We start from the raw sequence: 18,353 nt of genomic DNA, 5'->3' as shown, positions 1-18,353 counted from the left end.
ATACCATGAATATTTTTGACATACTATGACTTTTTTATCACTTTTTTGACATACTATACTGTGACTTTTTTATCACTTATCACTATTTTTGACATACTATGCTATCCCTTTTATTTATTTTTTTACTTTTTTCGACATACTGTGACTTTTATCACTTTATTCAACATGCTTTTCTGACTTGTTACGACATACTATACTAGGACTGTTTTATCACTTTTTTCAATAAACTATACAGTGACTTTCATCTTTATTCAACATATTTATACTATGGCTTTTGGACATGCTATACTATTTTTTTTTTTTTTTTTTTAGCCTTAAAATATTCCAATGTTTAATACATTATCTGTATTATTCAACATTTCAATGAAAGTCGTACTAATTAAAACATTTCCAACTCTTCTCACTACTTCACCTTCTTACGCAATTATGCCAGGAATCCAGTTTAGCTTTAGCAATTTAGCTTTTAAGCATTTTCTGCAGGAAATGCATTTTCTAGTAAATTTTCTGATGGGTTGCGAAAAGCGCTTCCCACTTATAGCAACTAGCAAGTAAATTATCATCAGAGCAGGAGAGGAAGCAGCATGCCTTGTGATTTCTGACAGCTTGTGTAGGAGTGTGTGTGTTAATTATACATCGTGTTTATACTTGAGAGAGAAGGCAAAAGGGGACTGAGGAAGTTAATTAGTGATGAAACCAACTGAAACCCTCAAAGAGGAGAATCCTCTTGTATGAAACAGAAATTAGTTTTCTATATTCATCGTTCCTCGACTCTGAAGTATCAGCAGCTCAATGTGGCAAACACTACACATCCTTCGTGTCAGGTAATGAGACGAAACAAGTTGTATTATGTGCGTTAAAACAAACCGTATAACGGATAATATTCCTGAAGCTCGAGCGTGCTGCATTATTAGCTGCTGTGGGCAGGAGGAAAATGGTAAAAATCCAAATTTTCACCAGTCTGGACAGTTGATGCCCCCGTTTAGCCAGTATCAATGTTGAATGTTAAAGTGAAAAACAATTAACCATGCCTCGACGATAACATCTCTTTGTCTCTCCAGTGCAGTCATGGTTTGGACAATTACATTACACCAGAGCTGTGGCGGTCAGCGAGGAACAGATGCTTGACTCAGGTAAGATTTTATCTGCCCATTAGTTCCAGGTATTCTGGAGCCATACAAAAGAGCTTGTGTATGTTTAAAGCAAGACTATGTAACATTTGAAATAAGAAACACACTTTCCTCTTATACATGAAAAGTTGAATTCGTAAGCAATAAAACACTCATTTCAATACACTCAGAGGTTTTTGCTTTTAAAGCTTTAATTGGTCTGGTATGATCAGTAATTAATGGTGGATAATGTTAACAAACTTTAGCTAGATGCTGTGTTAATGTCACAAGTACATGTGGTGACTTTAACATTCATCTCTACTTGTTACTGTTACCAGTCCTTCCAGAAAAACGCAGAGTATATTTGTGATTGTTGCGGGCAAAAATCCTTGATTATGCGGCACGTTTTCTTAAAAAATGCGATGGAATATGCGGGATATTTATGCAATTTTATGTGATGAAATTGCGGGAACTTGCAAAAAATGCGGGAACTTGCAAAAATTGCGGTTTGATGAAAAAGAGAAGAAAAAGTGATTCCCCCAACACCCTGCTTTTTTTTTAAACTTAATTTCCAAAAATAGTTTACAGATATTCAGTCATTGCAATAAGTAAACAAATAAGATACAAAAATATATACAAATAATATAATATTAAAGTAAAAATAAAAGTAATAGGCTAAACAGAGAGAAATAAAAGATCCAAAAGAGACAGACTTTCAAAAATCATTAATAATATAGACAGCAGGAGCACTTAAACAAAGAAATTTGAGTAGACATCAGATATTAAGATAGCTTTCTTACTGGAAACTAACTTAAGAGACTCAAAGTACATGTCAAATTCAACCTCCAACACCTTTTCGATGATGTTCACATCGCGTAATTACGTCACTTCATAACGTTCCCATGGCAACAGGGGAAAATGGCTGCTCTTGTGTGAAGTAAACGCAATATTTTTTCAACTTTCTGCTAAGATATATATATGATTTTTTGCAACAAAAATGCGGGGATTATGAAATCATGCAAGTACCGCATATTTTGCACGGAAATCGGCAATTTATGCAGCGAAAGTGCGGCATATTTGAAAAAATGCGGCCCCCGCATGAATATGCGGACTTTGGCTGATTATGCATTGAATTATGCGATCGCATAATCGCGTTTTTCTGGAGGGACTGTGTTACACTACTTTCTAACATTACAGATGACCATGGTGATGTCTTTAAAGCAACTGACACAAGGGGATCTTGGGAATTGAAGGCACATTCAATGTGCCATTATTGCCACTTGTGGCTGCAGTTCAGCAGAAGATAGTGTTGCTTTAAATTAAACATGACAAAAGCGTCAAACAAGCTTAATTCCTAGAATGTATAACTGTAAATAAGCTGTATAACTGCTTCAAGATCAAATCTGGTTTTAATCTGGTTAATAAGGTGTTTGTCATTTATTTTTTAGGTTGCCAACTCACCGTCAGGCCTGTCACCGTCTGTAGATACACAAGGTGGGTTTGTGAATGCAATGAGTGTGCTTGGGTCTTACCCAGAGGTGAAAAGTAACTAAGTAGATTTATATTAAATTTTAAATAGAGTAAAATGAGTTCCACCATGTACTGCTTACATGTTAATGAATCAGTAATGCAATCAAATAAGATCATATACTATATAGCACTGACAGGGCTGACATTTTTGACACAGTACATTTTTGCTGAAACTACATATACTAATACATCATTTTAGCTAAGTAAGATTTTAAATGAACTTTCCTGTGATGGAGTGTTTTCCCATAATTTTTATGCAAGTGAATGATGTGACTACTTTGTTCACAGATCCTCCCCTCTGTGTAAGAGAGGAGCAGTATGATGTTGGTGATAAGTTGGCAGGTCTGAAGAAAATGGTGCCCTTACTGCCACCCTCTGCCCCTCCACCTCTGCCTGTTGCACTGAGCATGCATAGGCCAACATCAGCCTGCGGTAAGGCATTTAGGAATTTCTGAATTGTGAAATAGAATTTGTCATGGTGTTTTTCTATCAAGAGTAGCTCACTGGTGTTGATATACCGACACCTAATCCTGCTGGTCTGGGACCAGTTTAACAACAATATTTTGGGATTTTTCCTTCAGGTATGTTCCAGTCTGCCCATGAAGCTCCTCCGTCAGTATCCCTGGACACTGGGCTGCATTGTGACAGCACTGTTAATTATGTTAACCTCCCCATCAGCCCCCTGGCAGCTAGAACCAACAGAGAGCTCCTCTACACCGAGCTGGACCTGCAGGAGCCCAGTTCAGCTCCAGTCTCCAGTCCGTTCAGTGCTGTCCGAGGTAACACTTGGCAGCTCTGTAGACCCACTAAGAACACAAAGCCTTAAGTGGCCATTTTAGATCTGACTTTTTCTGCTGCCCCTTTCTTTTCTATCTGGCTTCTGAGGGATATGTCAGCTTTTGCATTCCACGTCTTCGCTACCCTTAGGCCTAATGCATTATTAGCATGCCACACCAACTGCACAACCAAAGAAATAGATGACACTGCTAACATTATGACCAAACATTTGTTTTTTTGAGAGCTGCTCATTTTCCAGGGGTCCTTAAAAAAAAGTTTTCTTTGCAATTCGTATCAAGTAGGACCGATTGGTACACTGAATTAATTGGGAAAAACAATCTTTTAGTACTAATTTGTGGTATAATAATACATTGACCTGTGAAAATGATGGAATACAAAAGTTACAAAGCATTTTACAACAATCTAAATTCTAAGCTGTAAATTGGCAAATTAAAGAGAACATCTTTATTAATGCATTTTTACAATCGTGTTAAATTAATGGTAGTTTTATTCAAGTTAAAACAAAGTAACTGATCAATGCATCTCAGGGATTGACAGTGTGATGTGACAATTTTTAAGTTACAGAACACAAAGTAGAAACACCAATGTCTTCTCTTTTCTCCGTCATTACCACTGATTTTCCCGACCAGAAAAGGGCTCCATCAGTTACGCCCACCTCAACATCACTGCCATGGAAACAGCTCAGAGAGTAGGGGCGGAGCATGTTCAGGGCAGGGAGGAAAGACTGACTGAGCTGGAGAGCAGGCGGCGAGGGCCACCACACTGACAACAATGCAACACCCAACTCGACACTTCATTGCAGATTCTCTCTGAATACGCTAAAGTGCTTAATTGCAGTTGGTCATACCAAACATTGCTACTTGTACTTAACACAGCCACAGTTGTACCAGTGAACAGAAATTTCCACAAACAATCCATTCCGCTAAGAATTAGAAAGAAATGTCTGGGAAGTCTCTTACGCAGCTGCCATCTTGGATGTGTGTTGTAAGTTCTCATATTCTTGTACTTAAATTAGTGCTTGACTTCTTACCACAGAAATAATTTTTGTCATTTTGCTGCATGGCACTTATGTATGCCTCTTTTAGATTCTCTCAGGTGACTGTTGAGCATTTGGTATAAATAGCCTTAATTATGAGGGTATGGCACTGATATTTTAGATAATCTTCTAGCTAGATTTAGTTTCTTCAGGCTGTCTGTTTTTATTTGTGGTTACCTCTTTTACTAAGAGTTGAGAGATCAATGAGATAAAGCCACACTTGAGTCCCAGCCTGCTTGGCTATCATTCCACATCAGATCTTAAAAGCATTTGAAGCATCTTTGAGTTATATCTCGAGTACAAATTACATTAATCCAGGGCTAGGTGGCCCTAACAGCAACATTATTCATCCTAGCAACATTATTCATCACAGTAATCAATGTCTGCTTCTGGTCTGAATTGATGAATGAAAAAGCACAGTGTGTGTTCCATTTCTCACCTCCCTCTTGATATCAAGACAAATTGTCGAACATTTGGCGCCAATTTATTTTTATGGTGGCAGTTCCCCACCGGTGTGTCTGAGTAGGAGAGAGTTAGAAAAACTTAACTAAAAATGTTAAAAGGTATAGTTTAGAGGTTCTGAAGTGGGGTTCAATCATTAGTTAAGTGTACGCTATATTTAGAATATTTTCACGCACTGGTACAACATTGTAAGTAGAATGTCCATATATCTGTCTCCCTCTGCAAAAGTTGTTCTGTATACTCTGGCTAATAAAGGTTTTCTCCACAGTGAACAGCATTTCGCCGTTGCTGTCATAATCCCTTATACAATCCCACTTCAAATGATCCGAACTATCCCTTTAATGTCACTACAGGGACAGCTTTCCTCTACAGGATTTGTAAATAGTAACTGCTTTTATTTATGGCAAGACTAAGAATCATATTAAACTATATTTTTAAAATATTACTGTTTGTATGTTGTTGGCACATGTATCGTACTTATTAAAGATTGCCGTTTCTGTGCTTCCTACCTGAATCTGCAAAGCCCTCTTCATTTTACATTGATTAGACCAAAATGCAAAATTTCAACAGACCACGGTAAGAGTTACTACAATAGTAGCAGCCTGATTACTTGCACAACTAATGATGGATGGGTGTGGACAAATTGTCTGGTCAGTAATAGTCCTACAAGATGAAGTCGGCTGGCTGTTCCCCAGAAACCGTGCCTCAGCAGCTGAACTACATCTGGTTATGAGTGAGTCAACTGCTGCCGTCTATCCCTCACCAAACACCCCCACAAAATGTGGCTTTCTTGGAGTACTGCCATGTTTTTAGCCAGACATTTCTATACTCCTGCTTGCCATTAGTTGTACAAATAAATGTAGTACCAGACTATTATGTAAACTATTCCATCATTATTTTATCTGTACTGTGACTTATCAGCTGACCAGTTTGTTACCCCAATAATTCCAGCTGATTAATATTCTCTCTCATATTCTATACAAACCATTCATTTAGCAATTTCTAGGAAAATCAACTACTACTAACACTAGAAAAGTAGAAAACTTGTTTCTCAGTAGTTAAAGGGGAACGGGGGCACGTAACGTACGTTGTGTGTGGTTGTAGAGGGAAGTACATTTAACCTTCATGATCCGAGTCAGAGCTCATTGTGCTCGAGTCCCTCACGAGAGATCTTGTTGGACAAGTCCTGCATATGTTTCTTCATCTGAAATCAAACAATAAAAAGACATGCATGTTAACATTTAACTGCAAGACAAATTCCTGTAGATCTACACTTGGTTGCAGAGATGTTTAGAACCAAACACCTTGGCATTGACACAAATAATTACATTTAACAGTCCACTAGCAAAGGTTGGGTTATTTTCATGGTAAATTGTGACATAGACATGGTCAATGTTAAATAAAGGGAATCTGAGGCGCCTAGTTAGCTCAGTTGGTAGAGCGGGCGCCCATATATAGAGGTTTACTCCTCAACGCAGCGGGCCCGGGTTCAACGCTGACCTGCGGCCCTTTGCTGCATGTCATTCCCCCTCTCTCTCCCCTTTCATGTCTTCAGCTGTCCTGTCAATAAAGGCCTAAAAATGCCCCACAATAATCTTTAAAAAAGGCTTGATTTCATTTATACTAGATTAGTAATGCTTTTAAACCTTTATGGCATAAAGATAAATGTAGATGGTATATTTTAAAGTGCTCATTTCAGGTTAATAATAGTATTTAGAGGTTATATCAGAAAAGGTTTACAAAAAAAACACCATGTTTTTGTTGTACTGCACATTGCTGCAGCTCCTCTTTTCACCCTGTGTGTTGAGCTCTCTGTTTTAGCTACAGAGTGAGGATCTCACTTCTGTTCCATCTTTGTTGGGAGTCGCACATGCGCAGGAAGTACTGCTAGCTTGTCAGTTGCAGAGCACGAGGGCGTGCCACGCTAGCAGCTAGGCGAGCATTATAACGGGTGTTACAAAGTGACCACGTTGGTCTCTGAAGTAAAGGCTGGACTACAATAGAGCTGTTTGTGAACAGGGTTTTCTGTTGGAGATGGTAAGTCCCTTTGGGGTGGACTTTGGGCTTTTTCACTTTGTAAACCTATTACATGCACAAAAAAGATATATAAACACAATAAAGGAAAGGGAAAAGCATAATATGAGCACTTTAACATCAATAAGAATGTACTTAGAGATAGTTTGAACATTAGCTGGTATATCACATAATTAAATTGTACCATTGCAAACTAATTATGGACTGCAACACAAAGTATGCATAAGAATTTATCTAATGTGATATATCCTAGTTCTTTTTAATACATTTGGTTAAAAGGATTTTTAAAAAGGTTAAACACATTTTCTTTGTATAAGGTTTGATAAAAACATTCCTTTTGGAGTTCTTGAACACTTTCCAGCAGCCTTTTCTTTATTACTAAAATTGGTTGCGTTTGCAACAGCAGAATAAGAGACTGTGCTCTTTTACAGCAGGAACAATATCAGGTGTTAACCTTTGTCCCCCATTTCTTTGTAACTGCTTTTCTCAACACTAAATCATTGTTTTATTCGTGGCCAATTTTGCAACATTAGTAGTTTCTGAAGCAGGCGAGCAGTCAGCCACTGGACAGTAGCTTTGTGTTGTTTGACGGAAGAATGGAGAGTAAGAGCTAAAAAACGTTTAATCCCTCCTTACCTTGTAACCCATCTCCCTGGTCTTCTCAGCTAGCGTGTTGTACTTTTCCTGGTTCCTCTTGATGTGCTCTTTGTCTCCTAAAGACTCCACGTGTAGCAACTTCTGGTGGGAAAGCTCCAGCTGCTCCTGGTAATGGCTGTGCTTCTCTACCTTGGTCTCAAAGTGACGCAGCTCCTCCTAAGTGAACAAGGAAAGGAGGGTGGCGAACACAGAGGGGTGTAAGTTCAGTTCACCTTCAATTACATGCACAGCTGCACAACGGAGCTGATACGCATCTCAGGTAGTGACTCGAGAGGTAATGTAACTAGAAAGTTCTAGCTGAATGTTTCTCTGTGACACATCTGACCTTAAAGTCAGATAGCTTTAAAAAGAATTTAAAAACGGTTTCACTGTGATTCTCTGCTCATGGGTGAAAGAAGCACAATCAGGAAGAGGAGTGGAATACTTTAGCATTTCCAATGTGTATCGCATAATGTGCTCTTTAGGCTTCATGCCTTTGCATACACAAGTAGTACTCAGCTACCAAGTACACTACAAAAGTTAATGCACCAGTTACCAAAAGCGCACTTGACTAAAAAGTTTCTCAGAGTTCGACTGTAGCACTCTAATGAAACAAAAAGTGTTGAGAGAAAGTGAGAAACAAATCGGGGAAAGCAGATGTGTCCAAAAGACTGTCACAAGCAATTGAAGAGCTACCTTGAGAGAGTCCAGCTCGTCTTCACTCAGGTTGGCTCTCTTGGCAGCCTCCCACAGTTCAATCACACGGGGCTCCCGAAACTCTGCAGAGGAAGAACCAACAAGAGACAAAGATGAAGTGGTAAACAGTCCAAAGAGACAGTTTGGAGCCTGACCAAGACTTGCACACTTAAGAGGGAGGGAGCTTTGAAGAGGAGGAGCAGTCACAGCAGACGTTTTATAAGATACAATCACAACAACAAGCCTAGCTGCTCAGTAATTTGGTATACACGCACAATATGAAAGAAAACAAAACCACTTGCATTCACATCTCTGCTGTCACAGATTTCTCTTCACTCCACAACGCTGCACGTATGAATCACCTTCATTTAAACCCCCCTAACCCCAACTGAAACCTGCACATCTAAGAACACACACAGACTCTGCAGTACACTCAACAAAGAGCAGCACAAAACTATAAGAAAATTCAATCAGAGAGTAATTCATGTTTTCTCCAGGGTAAATAACAAGGACAAGCTGGTTTACATGACTGGATGGATGCAGCCATGTGGGCTAAAAACTAAAAGCACAAAACACCTAAGCCGTTAGCAAATCAACGCTGGCCAACTGTGATACGGCCGAGTCAGAGTGTGTTATTAGGATTACAAACCCCAGTGATTGAGCTGATGAGATAAGCGCAGAGTGAGACTGCGATGCACAAAGAGACTAGCTGTGTGTTAGTGTGTGTGTGTTTTCTCTCGCTCACCACTGTCTTCAGTGAAGCCCTCATGGCTGAGCTTACGGAGGCGCTCAAAGCCCTGGTTGAGGTCTCTCATTTTCTGCTTCAGGTCCGTGTGCTTCTGGTGCAGCACAGGCTCTTTGGCATCACCCTCCAGGGGAGAGATCACATTCTTGTGTATTTCTGCTGAGGCAAACCGCCAGAAGAGGGAGAGACGGGGAGGAGAGGAGGTGCAGGGGTAGGTAAGGAGTCAGGTTGGGTAGGTGGTTTAGATGGGAGCGAGGGCAGAGGAGGAGAGTAGAGGAAATGAAAGAGGGATGAAACACAAAACCATGAAGAATAGAGAAAAAAAAAAAAAAGGTGGAGGAAATTAAAGCAATAAAAGTGACAAAGAAAAACAGCATTTAATAAGGAGAGTTTAGTCGTAGCTATAGCTATAAAATAACCTGTAAAACTTTTAGGACATTTCAAAAGGACTCCCTTTTCCTTCATATATCACATTATCACATACTATTTTCCATTCTATTTTACTCAAGAAGCTTGAGTAGCCTATAAGCCAAATCTTACCAGTTAATACAATGTTGTTATGAAATACGTGCCTGCCTCACTCTAGGACAGTGATTCTCAAAGTGAGGTCTGTGTCACTCTGAAAAAGTTTTCAGATTCATTCATTTAAATTATCAGGGTATAAAATATTTATCAAAAAGCTTCATAGTTCAATGAATGATATTTAAAATTTTAAATATACTATAGTTCAAAGACAAATTTTATGTTATTTGAAATATCGATATGGAATCCACATGTGATTTAGCCTATGTATGCACTAAGAATCAAACACTTAGACTTCTCTTGATATCTGTCAGTGTGTGTGTGTGTGTGTGTGTGTGTGTGTGTGTGTGTGTGATCTGAAATGCATTTCAAATTAGCCCTTTTTGTCTTGATTTGCCTTTGATATTTCGTTTGTACTGTGTTGAGATGATGCAAATAGGTTTAATACATGTCTATTTCTCATGTTGTTCTTTCACGTTCTATAGTCTTATAGAAGTGTAAAAAATGGGCTACGTCAAATTATTCCAAGGGACATACATTAGGGGCTCCACCGTACAGTATATTCTCTATCTTGTAAAGGGTCATTGGCTGAAAAACAATTGAGAACCTCTGCTTGAGGAAAAGGTGAAGAGATAAAAAGCGGATAAAGGCCAACTGGACAACAGTTGACATTTGGATCAAAAGAAAAAAAAAAACGAGATTAAATGAAGACTGGGGAAGGCAGTAAAACTGTGCACGGATGGAGGTGGTGGTGTTGTGAGACTCAAGGCAACATGTGATCGGCTCAATATTTAAATGCATCAGACAAGCAGAAAAAACGCCCCTGGCTCAATCACCACAAACGTAATGCTGTGGAGTTGTAGCAGCAGAGTTCTGGCACGAACCAGCTGCAAAGTGGCAGTTACGTCTGAAGGAGACGCGTCTGCCTTCCTGAAACACAGTGGGGGCTGTCAGCTCAGCTTAGAACGTCCAGCTTGATGTGATGTGACGAGCACAGAGCGTTGGGTGGCAACATGTGCAGTCTGATACCTTCCACCTACGTGTATGACCACAAGACTGAACAAACACACAGAGAGCACTTCAGACTTGGGACTGATTTTTGGATGGCTGACCTGAGCAAGGGTGATGTGGTGTTTATCCTTGCATTAATTTACTTTGGAAACTGCCCTGACTGCTAAAAAATATAAATCTGGCCTTATTTCACAGCAAAATTCTCCAAGTTTTATTTGAATATGTAACTGTTAAACGTAATCTGGTATGGGCTGCGGCGCAAACCAATAATTAATGTATGCCTATATACATCTAGTGGTGAATAGTATGGAGGAGGAAAGGGCTTAAAGGCTCATGAACCTGACTCACCCTCCGTCCTGCTGACGGTATCCATGAGGATGGTGTATTCGTGGATCTTGTCCTTGTGATGCTGGAACTCCCTCTTCAGACTCAGCAACTCTTCGTTGGAGAACTTCCCCGAGCTCTTGGCCTGGTGTGGGGTGGGGTGACAGTCATCAGAGGGAGAAAAGGAGTTTGTCTCATAAGCAGCAGGAGAGTAACAGACATGGTTTGGATTAAGAAGAATGCCAGGTGGTGTTCTAAACAGGATAGCTGTCTGACACAATTGGCAGAGCCGGCCCTAGACCTTTGGGGGCCCTATGCAAAATTTGGTTGGAGGCCCCTTTGACCATTTTAAGTAAGGCCTAAAGAAAAGCAATGACTACCTAATAACTATACGGTACATATTATTATTATTATTATTATTATTATTATTATCATCATCATCTATGTTTGATGTCTAACAGAAAAAATTATGATACCACTAAACTGAGTGGCAGTGCAAGACTGAACACACATTGATGAACTTGCTGAATAAAAAGACTGATAAAGTAATTTTCACTGACCAAATATTTAACAATAATTAATATAATATATTAATATAACAGTTTAAGAGGCACAAGCATATATATAATTTAAATTAAATAGAGCAAATAGAATAACATTTAAATAAAATATTATATAAAATAATAAATAGAACCTCTCACCTAATAACATTATTTTTTCCTGTAAAATTAACAAAATTGCAGCAACAGCCTTTTTCAGTTTAGTGTGAGATTTATGTTGAGATTTATTTCTAAAAAAGATTTTTTTAAGTTTTCAATAACACCAAAGTAATTCAAATGATTTATTGAAAATCTTGAGCATTAAACACTTCATTTCCGGCATTCTGGTGAATTTGTATGCACCTATTTCTACCTTTTTCTAAATCAATATGCTTTAAATATCTTTATGTAAAGAGAAACATAGATTACAATCCAAATATAAAAACATAATGGAATATATTGCAGTAAGGCTCTCAGCCATTCTGTATTGCTTTCATCTATTTATTCTCCTTTGGATCAACTTTTCTAATTCTATCTGAGTCAGCACACATGTAGCCTAGCATCATTTACTCTTCCCTCCTGTTTTGCGTCCTTTGTTGGGGAAGTAACTTCCTTAATGTGCATTTGAAAATTATTCACCTCAATGACACATTCATTCATTTTAATTTATTAATAAACCTCTGGACTGTAATATTTCAGATGTCTTATGTCCAAAACTTTGTGCACATTCAAAATACGGTCCGTGTTCCCTGTGATTTGGAGTTGTCGTGATATTTTGAGAAAAATAAAGTTATAATAGGCATTTACAAGAATAAAGTCACTATGTTTCAGAAAATAATCTATACCTGCACCATAGTCTGCTGTGCATTATGTGATTGCGCTGCTGATAAGGTAGATCTCAGACCTTCTGACAGACACAGGTCACAGGTCTCTGAATGAGACAAACTAGGGAAGTGGCTGTACGCTGCTCTATGTCGGAGGTGGAAAACCAAAACTACTGAGCACCGTCCTTTATAAACCTGAAGCTGCCTTTTACAGCGAGAGTGGACACTAAGTGACGCACATGTCTGCATCAGAGCGCCGTGTGTTTGAGTCTGAACCGTGACTGTAAACGTCACGTCACAGGAACTTCAAACTAAATCAGTAGTATTGCGCTCCTAAACTTTGTGTTGATGGCATCAATGTATTACACTGATATGGCTAGGATTCCTCCGAAAACTTCACCCGGCTTTCACAGCTTTCCTCACGTAGAGACGGTTGCTAGGTGATGGCACCAAATACAGCATGGTCGGACCCCGCACGAAGCTGCCCGTTCTATTTGCAGCGGAAAAATAAACTGAACAAAGTTACATTCGGGGCTACACTCAAAACATTCAGGGCTGAAGACGCGGCAAAATCGGCTCACGCCGCCCCTGGTGTAAACCGGGACATTTTAGCGTCCCGACAGGCGGGACAAGCAATTAAAAATCGGGGCTGTCCCGGTCAAATCGGGGCTGTCCCGGTCAAATCGGGGCTGTCCCGGTCAAATCGGGGCTGTCCTGGTCAAACCGGGACGTCTGGTCACCTATGGGGGCCCTCTGCTGGCCACGGGGCCCTTTGCAATTGCAAAGGTTGCTTAGTGGCTGGGCTGGCTCTGACAATTGGTATCTATATGTCATAACAGAACTTTACTACTCTGGTCCTAAAGCAACTTCAGACTTCAAATGTGTAATTTGGGAAATTCTGATAGAGAACGCGTCTCTATTTTCTTTCCTTAAATACTGTAGCTACATACTTCCTGAAACAAAAGTTGTCAGAGTACAGGCTTTTGAAAATTATATTTTTATTTTTTGCAGTTACCATGCAAATGTAAAAGCTACATTAAAAACACTTCTGGTGCTGCTGGGTGAGAACATTGTAAAAAATTTGGTGCACCTGATCTTTTAATGCAACAATTATTTAGAACTGATTTGAGATCAAGAATCTAAGAGCCACGTGGATTTTTTAATCACCAGCAGCAACAGAGAGCAAAAGGTTCCACAATGACACTACAAAGAAAGAGGGCATAAAATCAAGGCATCATTTCCAAAACATATTTCAATACTTCTCCTTACTCTGCACACATACACACCTTGTTCCACAGTTTGTCCAGCCTGGGATCATCAAATATGTCTCCCTCTTTGGTGTCGTGGTCCTTCAGGGAGTTGCTCTCCAGTGATCGAGTGTCTCTTTTGCCATCCATTCCATACTTGGCCAGGATCACTGCATAACACAACAGAGACTTTTTACTAAAAGGCTGTGCAATAAATGAGCCTGTCATGAGTTGGTTAGGAGCAACAACTGATGCTGTCGGGAGAGGAAACTGCTTGACAAGCAAAATAATCTAAATTGACTAAATCATTGAAGAAAGACTTTTTGATAAGAAAAAAACATTTTACATCAAAAATCGCCCAGAGGCCCACAACGCTTGAAAGCAGCTCATTAAATTCAGAGTCACCACCACACATTTGAAAAAGGACAGCACAGGGAGTAGCATCTCTATTGAATCAGCTGCTGAAAATAAGCTGAGCAGGCCAAGAAACAAGGATTAGAGTCGGGGAATCTAACGAGAGCTTATCAGAACAAACTAACTTCACTATTTTCTTCACAGAGCAGGTGATATCCAGGTGATTTTTGTCGGGACACAGAACACTAACCCTGAACAAACAAGGAAAAGTAAACAAGACAATTATTTTAAATGCATAAGTGAGAATGTTGCCATTTGTTTGGTATTTCGTAAATTATTTTGTTTTATTTACTATTGTTAGTTTTGTGCAAAATATAACAAAAGCCACAGAATTTATTAGCAGTTCCGTGCTCTCACAATATTTCAGACCGCTACATAACAATACAAAGTTGGACTTTGCTCTGAAGAAGCTCTGCCCTCATTATTCTGCTCTAGTAAACTGCTAAGGCAGCTGCTGATTCAGCAACATCTCAACCTGCTGGTAACCCATCAGTGTCACTTATTAACTACTGATACTTCATTAGAAGAGTGTTCACATGCAGGGGGCTTGTTTTAAAATACTCAAACAGAATGCAAGAACTTGTAGACAATCTCTGCGCTATTGCTGGGCTTGTATACTTCACATTTTATAGGTTCAGCTGAGACTCTTGACGCAAGTGATGTGCAATAAATGCAAACAATAAAAATAGCTTACATTCCCAGATCAACTAATTAACAACAAGAAAGGTGTTAGGATTTGTCTGTAGGCATATCAAACGTGCTATGAAATGAAAAGTAAAAAAATAAGGAGACAAATAATTGTTGAACCCAATTAGAATGACTCACAGAGAAGAACTTGATTCAGCAGGGAGAAGGTGACTTAAGGTCCTCCTTAAAGATTCATATTTAGCTACAAAGGAGCAGAAAGAGACACTGCTGCTCTGCCTGGAGCTGGAAGGTCACTCCACCACTGGGGAGGGAGGACGGAGAGGAGTGGAGTGCTGCCTGAGCTGCCAAAGGGTGGAAAGGGTCCACTGGGTGCTAGTGGCAGCATGCTAAACAGACTGGTGTGTTGCCGGCTAACTGCCTGCAGATATTGATGTGAAGGATTCTTCACACATTCATACACCAGCTCTAGACTTAATCAGGACTGGATGATGATCAAAATATGCCAGTCCTGTCTTTTTAGCATCTTAAAGCAAACTGCAGGGACAGTAGCTCTGTCTGAATTGTTAATACATTCTTCACAGTTCAAGTATATATTGAAGAGTACTACATGCATGTATGTGATTTAGTATCAAGAATGCAACGTGCACAGCATACTCCCACATCTGTAAGTGACACCAATTCAAATTTAGCTGGTATGCAAAACTAATAGTCTTGCATTGGCAGACCTTAATGCACAGTGCTGCGGAGGAGGGTCTGGCGAGTCCACACAGCATTCTGGGATGGGAGAAACACGTGCTCTGGTTTATTGGCATTTCTTTAAAAGAAATCACAATCGTCTTTGGCGATGCTAAGTGCCGGACTGAGCCACGGTGCTGCTGCAAAATAGCCTCAGGAAGGAACTTGTTTTGGTTAAAAAAAAATGTTCAGCAAAATTCAGATTGGACAGATAGTCTAGCTAGCTGTCTGGATTTACCCTGCAGAGATCTGAGGAGCAGTTAACCATAGTCCTCAGAAATCCACTGGAGTTTACAATGCCAACACAAAGAAAGTGGAAGATAACAGACATCCGGCCAAAAAGAGGGACATCTGGCGGAATTCCCGGCAGCAATGGAGCAATCCCAGAAGTGGAACGTCATTGATATAGACTTCAAAACTAAAAAGTTAAGACCAAACCCTCCCTGATCCACTGGAAGAATGAGTTAAATATTTTGTGCAAGTCATTGAAATGGGTTAAGAATAAAAAAAAAAAAAAAAAGCCTTTGAATTGATTTTTTGAAACTCTTAAATTTAATTTGAGATAGTCCCTTCTATTTATTGATTTTTTATTTATTTTCTTTTATATCATTCTTTATGTTGATTTGTAAGGTATAAGCTCCTAGGTTTTGTTTATATGCTCGACCCGAGCAATAGCTCTGTTTTTTTTAGGTGGATTTGTGATTGTGCCTTGTTTGTTTATATCTGAAAGAATGAATAAAATAAATAAATAAAAACATGTAAAATTGCTAAAAGCATATAGACATCTGAATGTGTCGATGCTTGGTGCTATTCCCGCTACATTAACAATTACATCAGGTTTACAAAAATGTTATATGTACTGATAGCTTTCGCATACCAAATGTGAATGCTAACACTGCACATAATGAAATGTGCATAATTTTACTATGAAGTATGGATACAGCTAATATTCAATACTAAAAGAGAATTTGTCAAGAGATGTTAGCAACAATCTAACCTTAAAGGGAGGAGGAATTATATTTCTTCATGGCTGATGCCGTGCAAAGTAACACATTAGTTAGTTATTCTACCAGCCAAAGGGAAAAGTTTATTAAATAATCTATCATATCCAGAACTATGTATTCCTTGGCTTTAATATTAATTATGGGATCCTGATAGGTTCCAGTATTAATGCCCAATGACAACCATTTTCGTACATTAATATGTGCTATCATTAGCTAAATCCTCAGTTTTTTTTATTTTGGTGAAGATTCACACACTGTATGCTTTGACTAAAATAAAACTCACCTCAACCTGCTGAATCTGTGTGTCTTTAATTGGCAACACCAATGAACTTTCCTAACCTAATCTGTAAGGAAGGTGCCACAGACTGGAGCCTCAATACAATGTGCAAGACACAATGTTATTAATCTTTCATTTTTTAAGGGAGACGTCAGCATTTCCAACACAGATTCTGATTCGTAAAACTTAGAGCTGGCCAATGCTTTATTCAATTATGTTATTTAGTCATATGTAAAACACTGAATAACATTTATGAACGGCACTAAGGATTTGCATTTTGTTATATTTCTGTTGGTAAAAACAAGTAAATACCAGTTTTCAGCTTGGAAGCTTTTGAATTTGGTGAACATATAGCAAATAAACTTTTTAAACTTACTACTTGACAAAATCATACAATTTCAGCACAGAGCGTGACATTGCCAAGGTGGATGACTGCATATTTAGGGCAGGCTGACTCTACAGTGAACTCAGGATAAAATGAGGACATAGTTCAACTATCCCTGACTGCACCAGTGGACAGAGCGGTCTCACCATTGAAGTTACGTCTGAGTTGGGCTTCTTTCTCCCCGTTCTCATCCAGCCCCTCCACTTTCAGCTTCTTCCACTGGAGCTCATCTTTCTCCTGGATCTTCAGGTCACTGTGCAGCTCAGCCTGCCGCACTGGGGACAACTGCATCTATCAAAACCCAAATAAGAGACATGACATAACTGTAGTTGGAGGGGAGGAGAAAGTTTGAGGACAAAGAAGAGTAAGGAGTGAGTAAAATCAGACAGCAAAGAAAGACTGAAACAGTGACAGAGCAAATGCACTGTATGATAGCGGCAAATTATGTTTTTGGAAGAAATGTTAATTATAATTGATTTATGAAAATCTCAGTTCCTAGAGAAACTTCTATTTACATGCTACACACTTTAAAGCCCAATTATATTCCCCTTTTAAACAGGATGGTAGATTTCAATATCATAGTCTGCAACTAGAGTGCAACTTGATTAATTTAGGCCTACATGGACTTGCAGTGATGCTCATATTGCTCTGCTCCTAAATGTGTGTTTTGTCAGAGTCAGAAATTGGTCTGCCCACATTGACCTACAAAAGTCTCGCTCTGATTTAACTCTAGCTAGTTAAAATTATGACTTTAGTTAGAATGCTACAGTCTTCTATTGTGGACCACCATGAATACAAAGACTAACTAAATTATGCTTGTCCACTTAAACACCTGCATTTGTGGATATAGTGCATCATCTCCTGCTTATCTAATTAAACCGCGTATATTAAGGCTGTATTTTCATTTAGGCTAATGTTACTTTGATATTTCGACTGTAACGTTACTGTAACTGTTGAAAACCGCAATAGCCAAACTGTAACTTCTTTCATTTCATTGACCGACAGCAAACGTTATTTGTGTTAGTGTGGTCGTGTTTGCTACAGCTTCACGTTAACGTTAACCGTACAGATAATTAGTTTGTTTCATATACGTACCCGTTTAGCCTTCTCCCACACCTGGCTCAATTTAGCTATCCTGAACTCCACCGACTGTCCATCACTGCCGCTCGGCTTGGGCTCGTTAAATTCACGAGAGTATTTCCCAGCCATTACACCCAGGCCGAAGCACAGAGCAACGACTAAACACTGCAGCTTCATTTTAAAAACAACTATGTACAGCCAAAGACAGAAAAAACACTAGCTAGGCAAAAATTAGCCCGACAACACTACAAACGTTTCTGTTGTGGCTTACTGGAGTACCACCAGTCATGTGCTCAAAAT

The 18,353-nt window shown here is 39.2% G+C and overlaps 2 protein-coding genes across 3 annotated transcripts in view; one reads left to right on the top strand and one right to left on the bottom strand.

Annotated features, from left to right (window-relative positions):
- dok7b (docking protein 7b) overlaps positions 1-5,446 on the top strand; it is a 26,502-nt gene extending 21,056 nt beyond the window's left edge. For both annotated transcript variants that reach the window (XM_039797339.1, XM_039797330.1), the window contains exons 9-13: positions 1,059-1,130; positions 2,555-2,600; positions 2,925-3,068; positions 3,218-3,415; positions 4,064-5,446. In XM_039797339.1, the coding sequence (XP_039653273.1) occupies positions 1,059-1,130; positions 2,555-2,600; positions 2,925-3,068; positions 3,218-3,415; positions 4,064-4,200 (597 nt within the window). In that variant the 3' untranslated portion in view covers positions 4,201-5,446. The remainder of the gene's footprint in view (positions 1-1,058; positions 1,131-2,554; positions 2,601-2,924; positions 3,069-3,217; positions 3,416-4,063) is intronic.
- lrpap1 (low density lipoprotein receptor-related protein associated protein 1) lies at positions 4,939-18,353 on the bottom strand. Its single transcript, XM_039797352.1, has 8 exons — positions 18,069-18,353; positions 17,120-17,264; positions 13,550-13,680; positions 10,925-11,045; positions 9,044-9,199; positions 8,299-8,381; positions 7,603-7,779; positions 4,939-6,136 (listed from the first exon to the last, which is right to left on the bottom strand). Exons 1-8 carry the CDS (start codon positions 18,228-18,230, stop codon positions 6,068-6,070), a joined length of 1,044 nt encoding a protein of 347 aa, XP_039653286.1. The 5' UTR covers positions 18,231-18,353; the 3' UTR covers positions 4,939-6,067.

Source organism: Perca fluviatilis, chromosome 1, assembly GCF_010015445.1.
Source record: "Perca fluviatilis chromosome 1, GENO_Pfluv_1.0, whole genome shotgun sequence".
Lineage (NCBI taxonomy): Eukaryota > Metazoa > Chordata > Actinopteri > Perciformes > Percidae > Perca > Perca fluviatilis.
Note: the sequence above shows the minus strand (reverse complement) of the source record. Positions and strands in the feature narration are given on the sequence as shown.

What these genes read in the sequence shown, in the direction of transcription:
- lrpap1 (XM_039797352.1), bottom strand. Translation starts at nt 18,230, where the DNA reads ATGAAGCTGCAGTGTTTAGTCGTTGCTCTGTGCTTCGGCCTGGGTGTA. An exon ending in TGGACAAACTGTGGAACAAG is followed by an intron (nt 11,046 to 13,549) that starts GTGTGTATGTGT and finishes ACCCCACACCAG; the next exon opens with GCCAAGAGCTCGGGGAAGTT. An exon ending in ACGAGCTGGACTCTCTCAAG is followed by an intron (nt 7,780 to 8,298) that starts GTAGCTCTTCAA and finishes TTGTTCACTTAG; the next exon opens with GAGGAGCTGCGTCACTTTGA.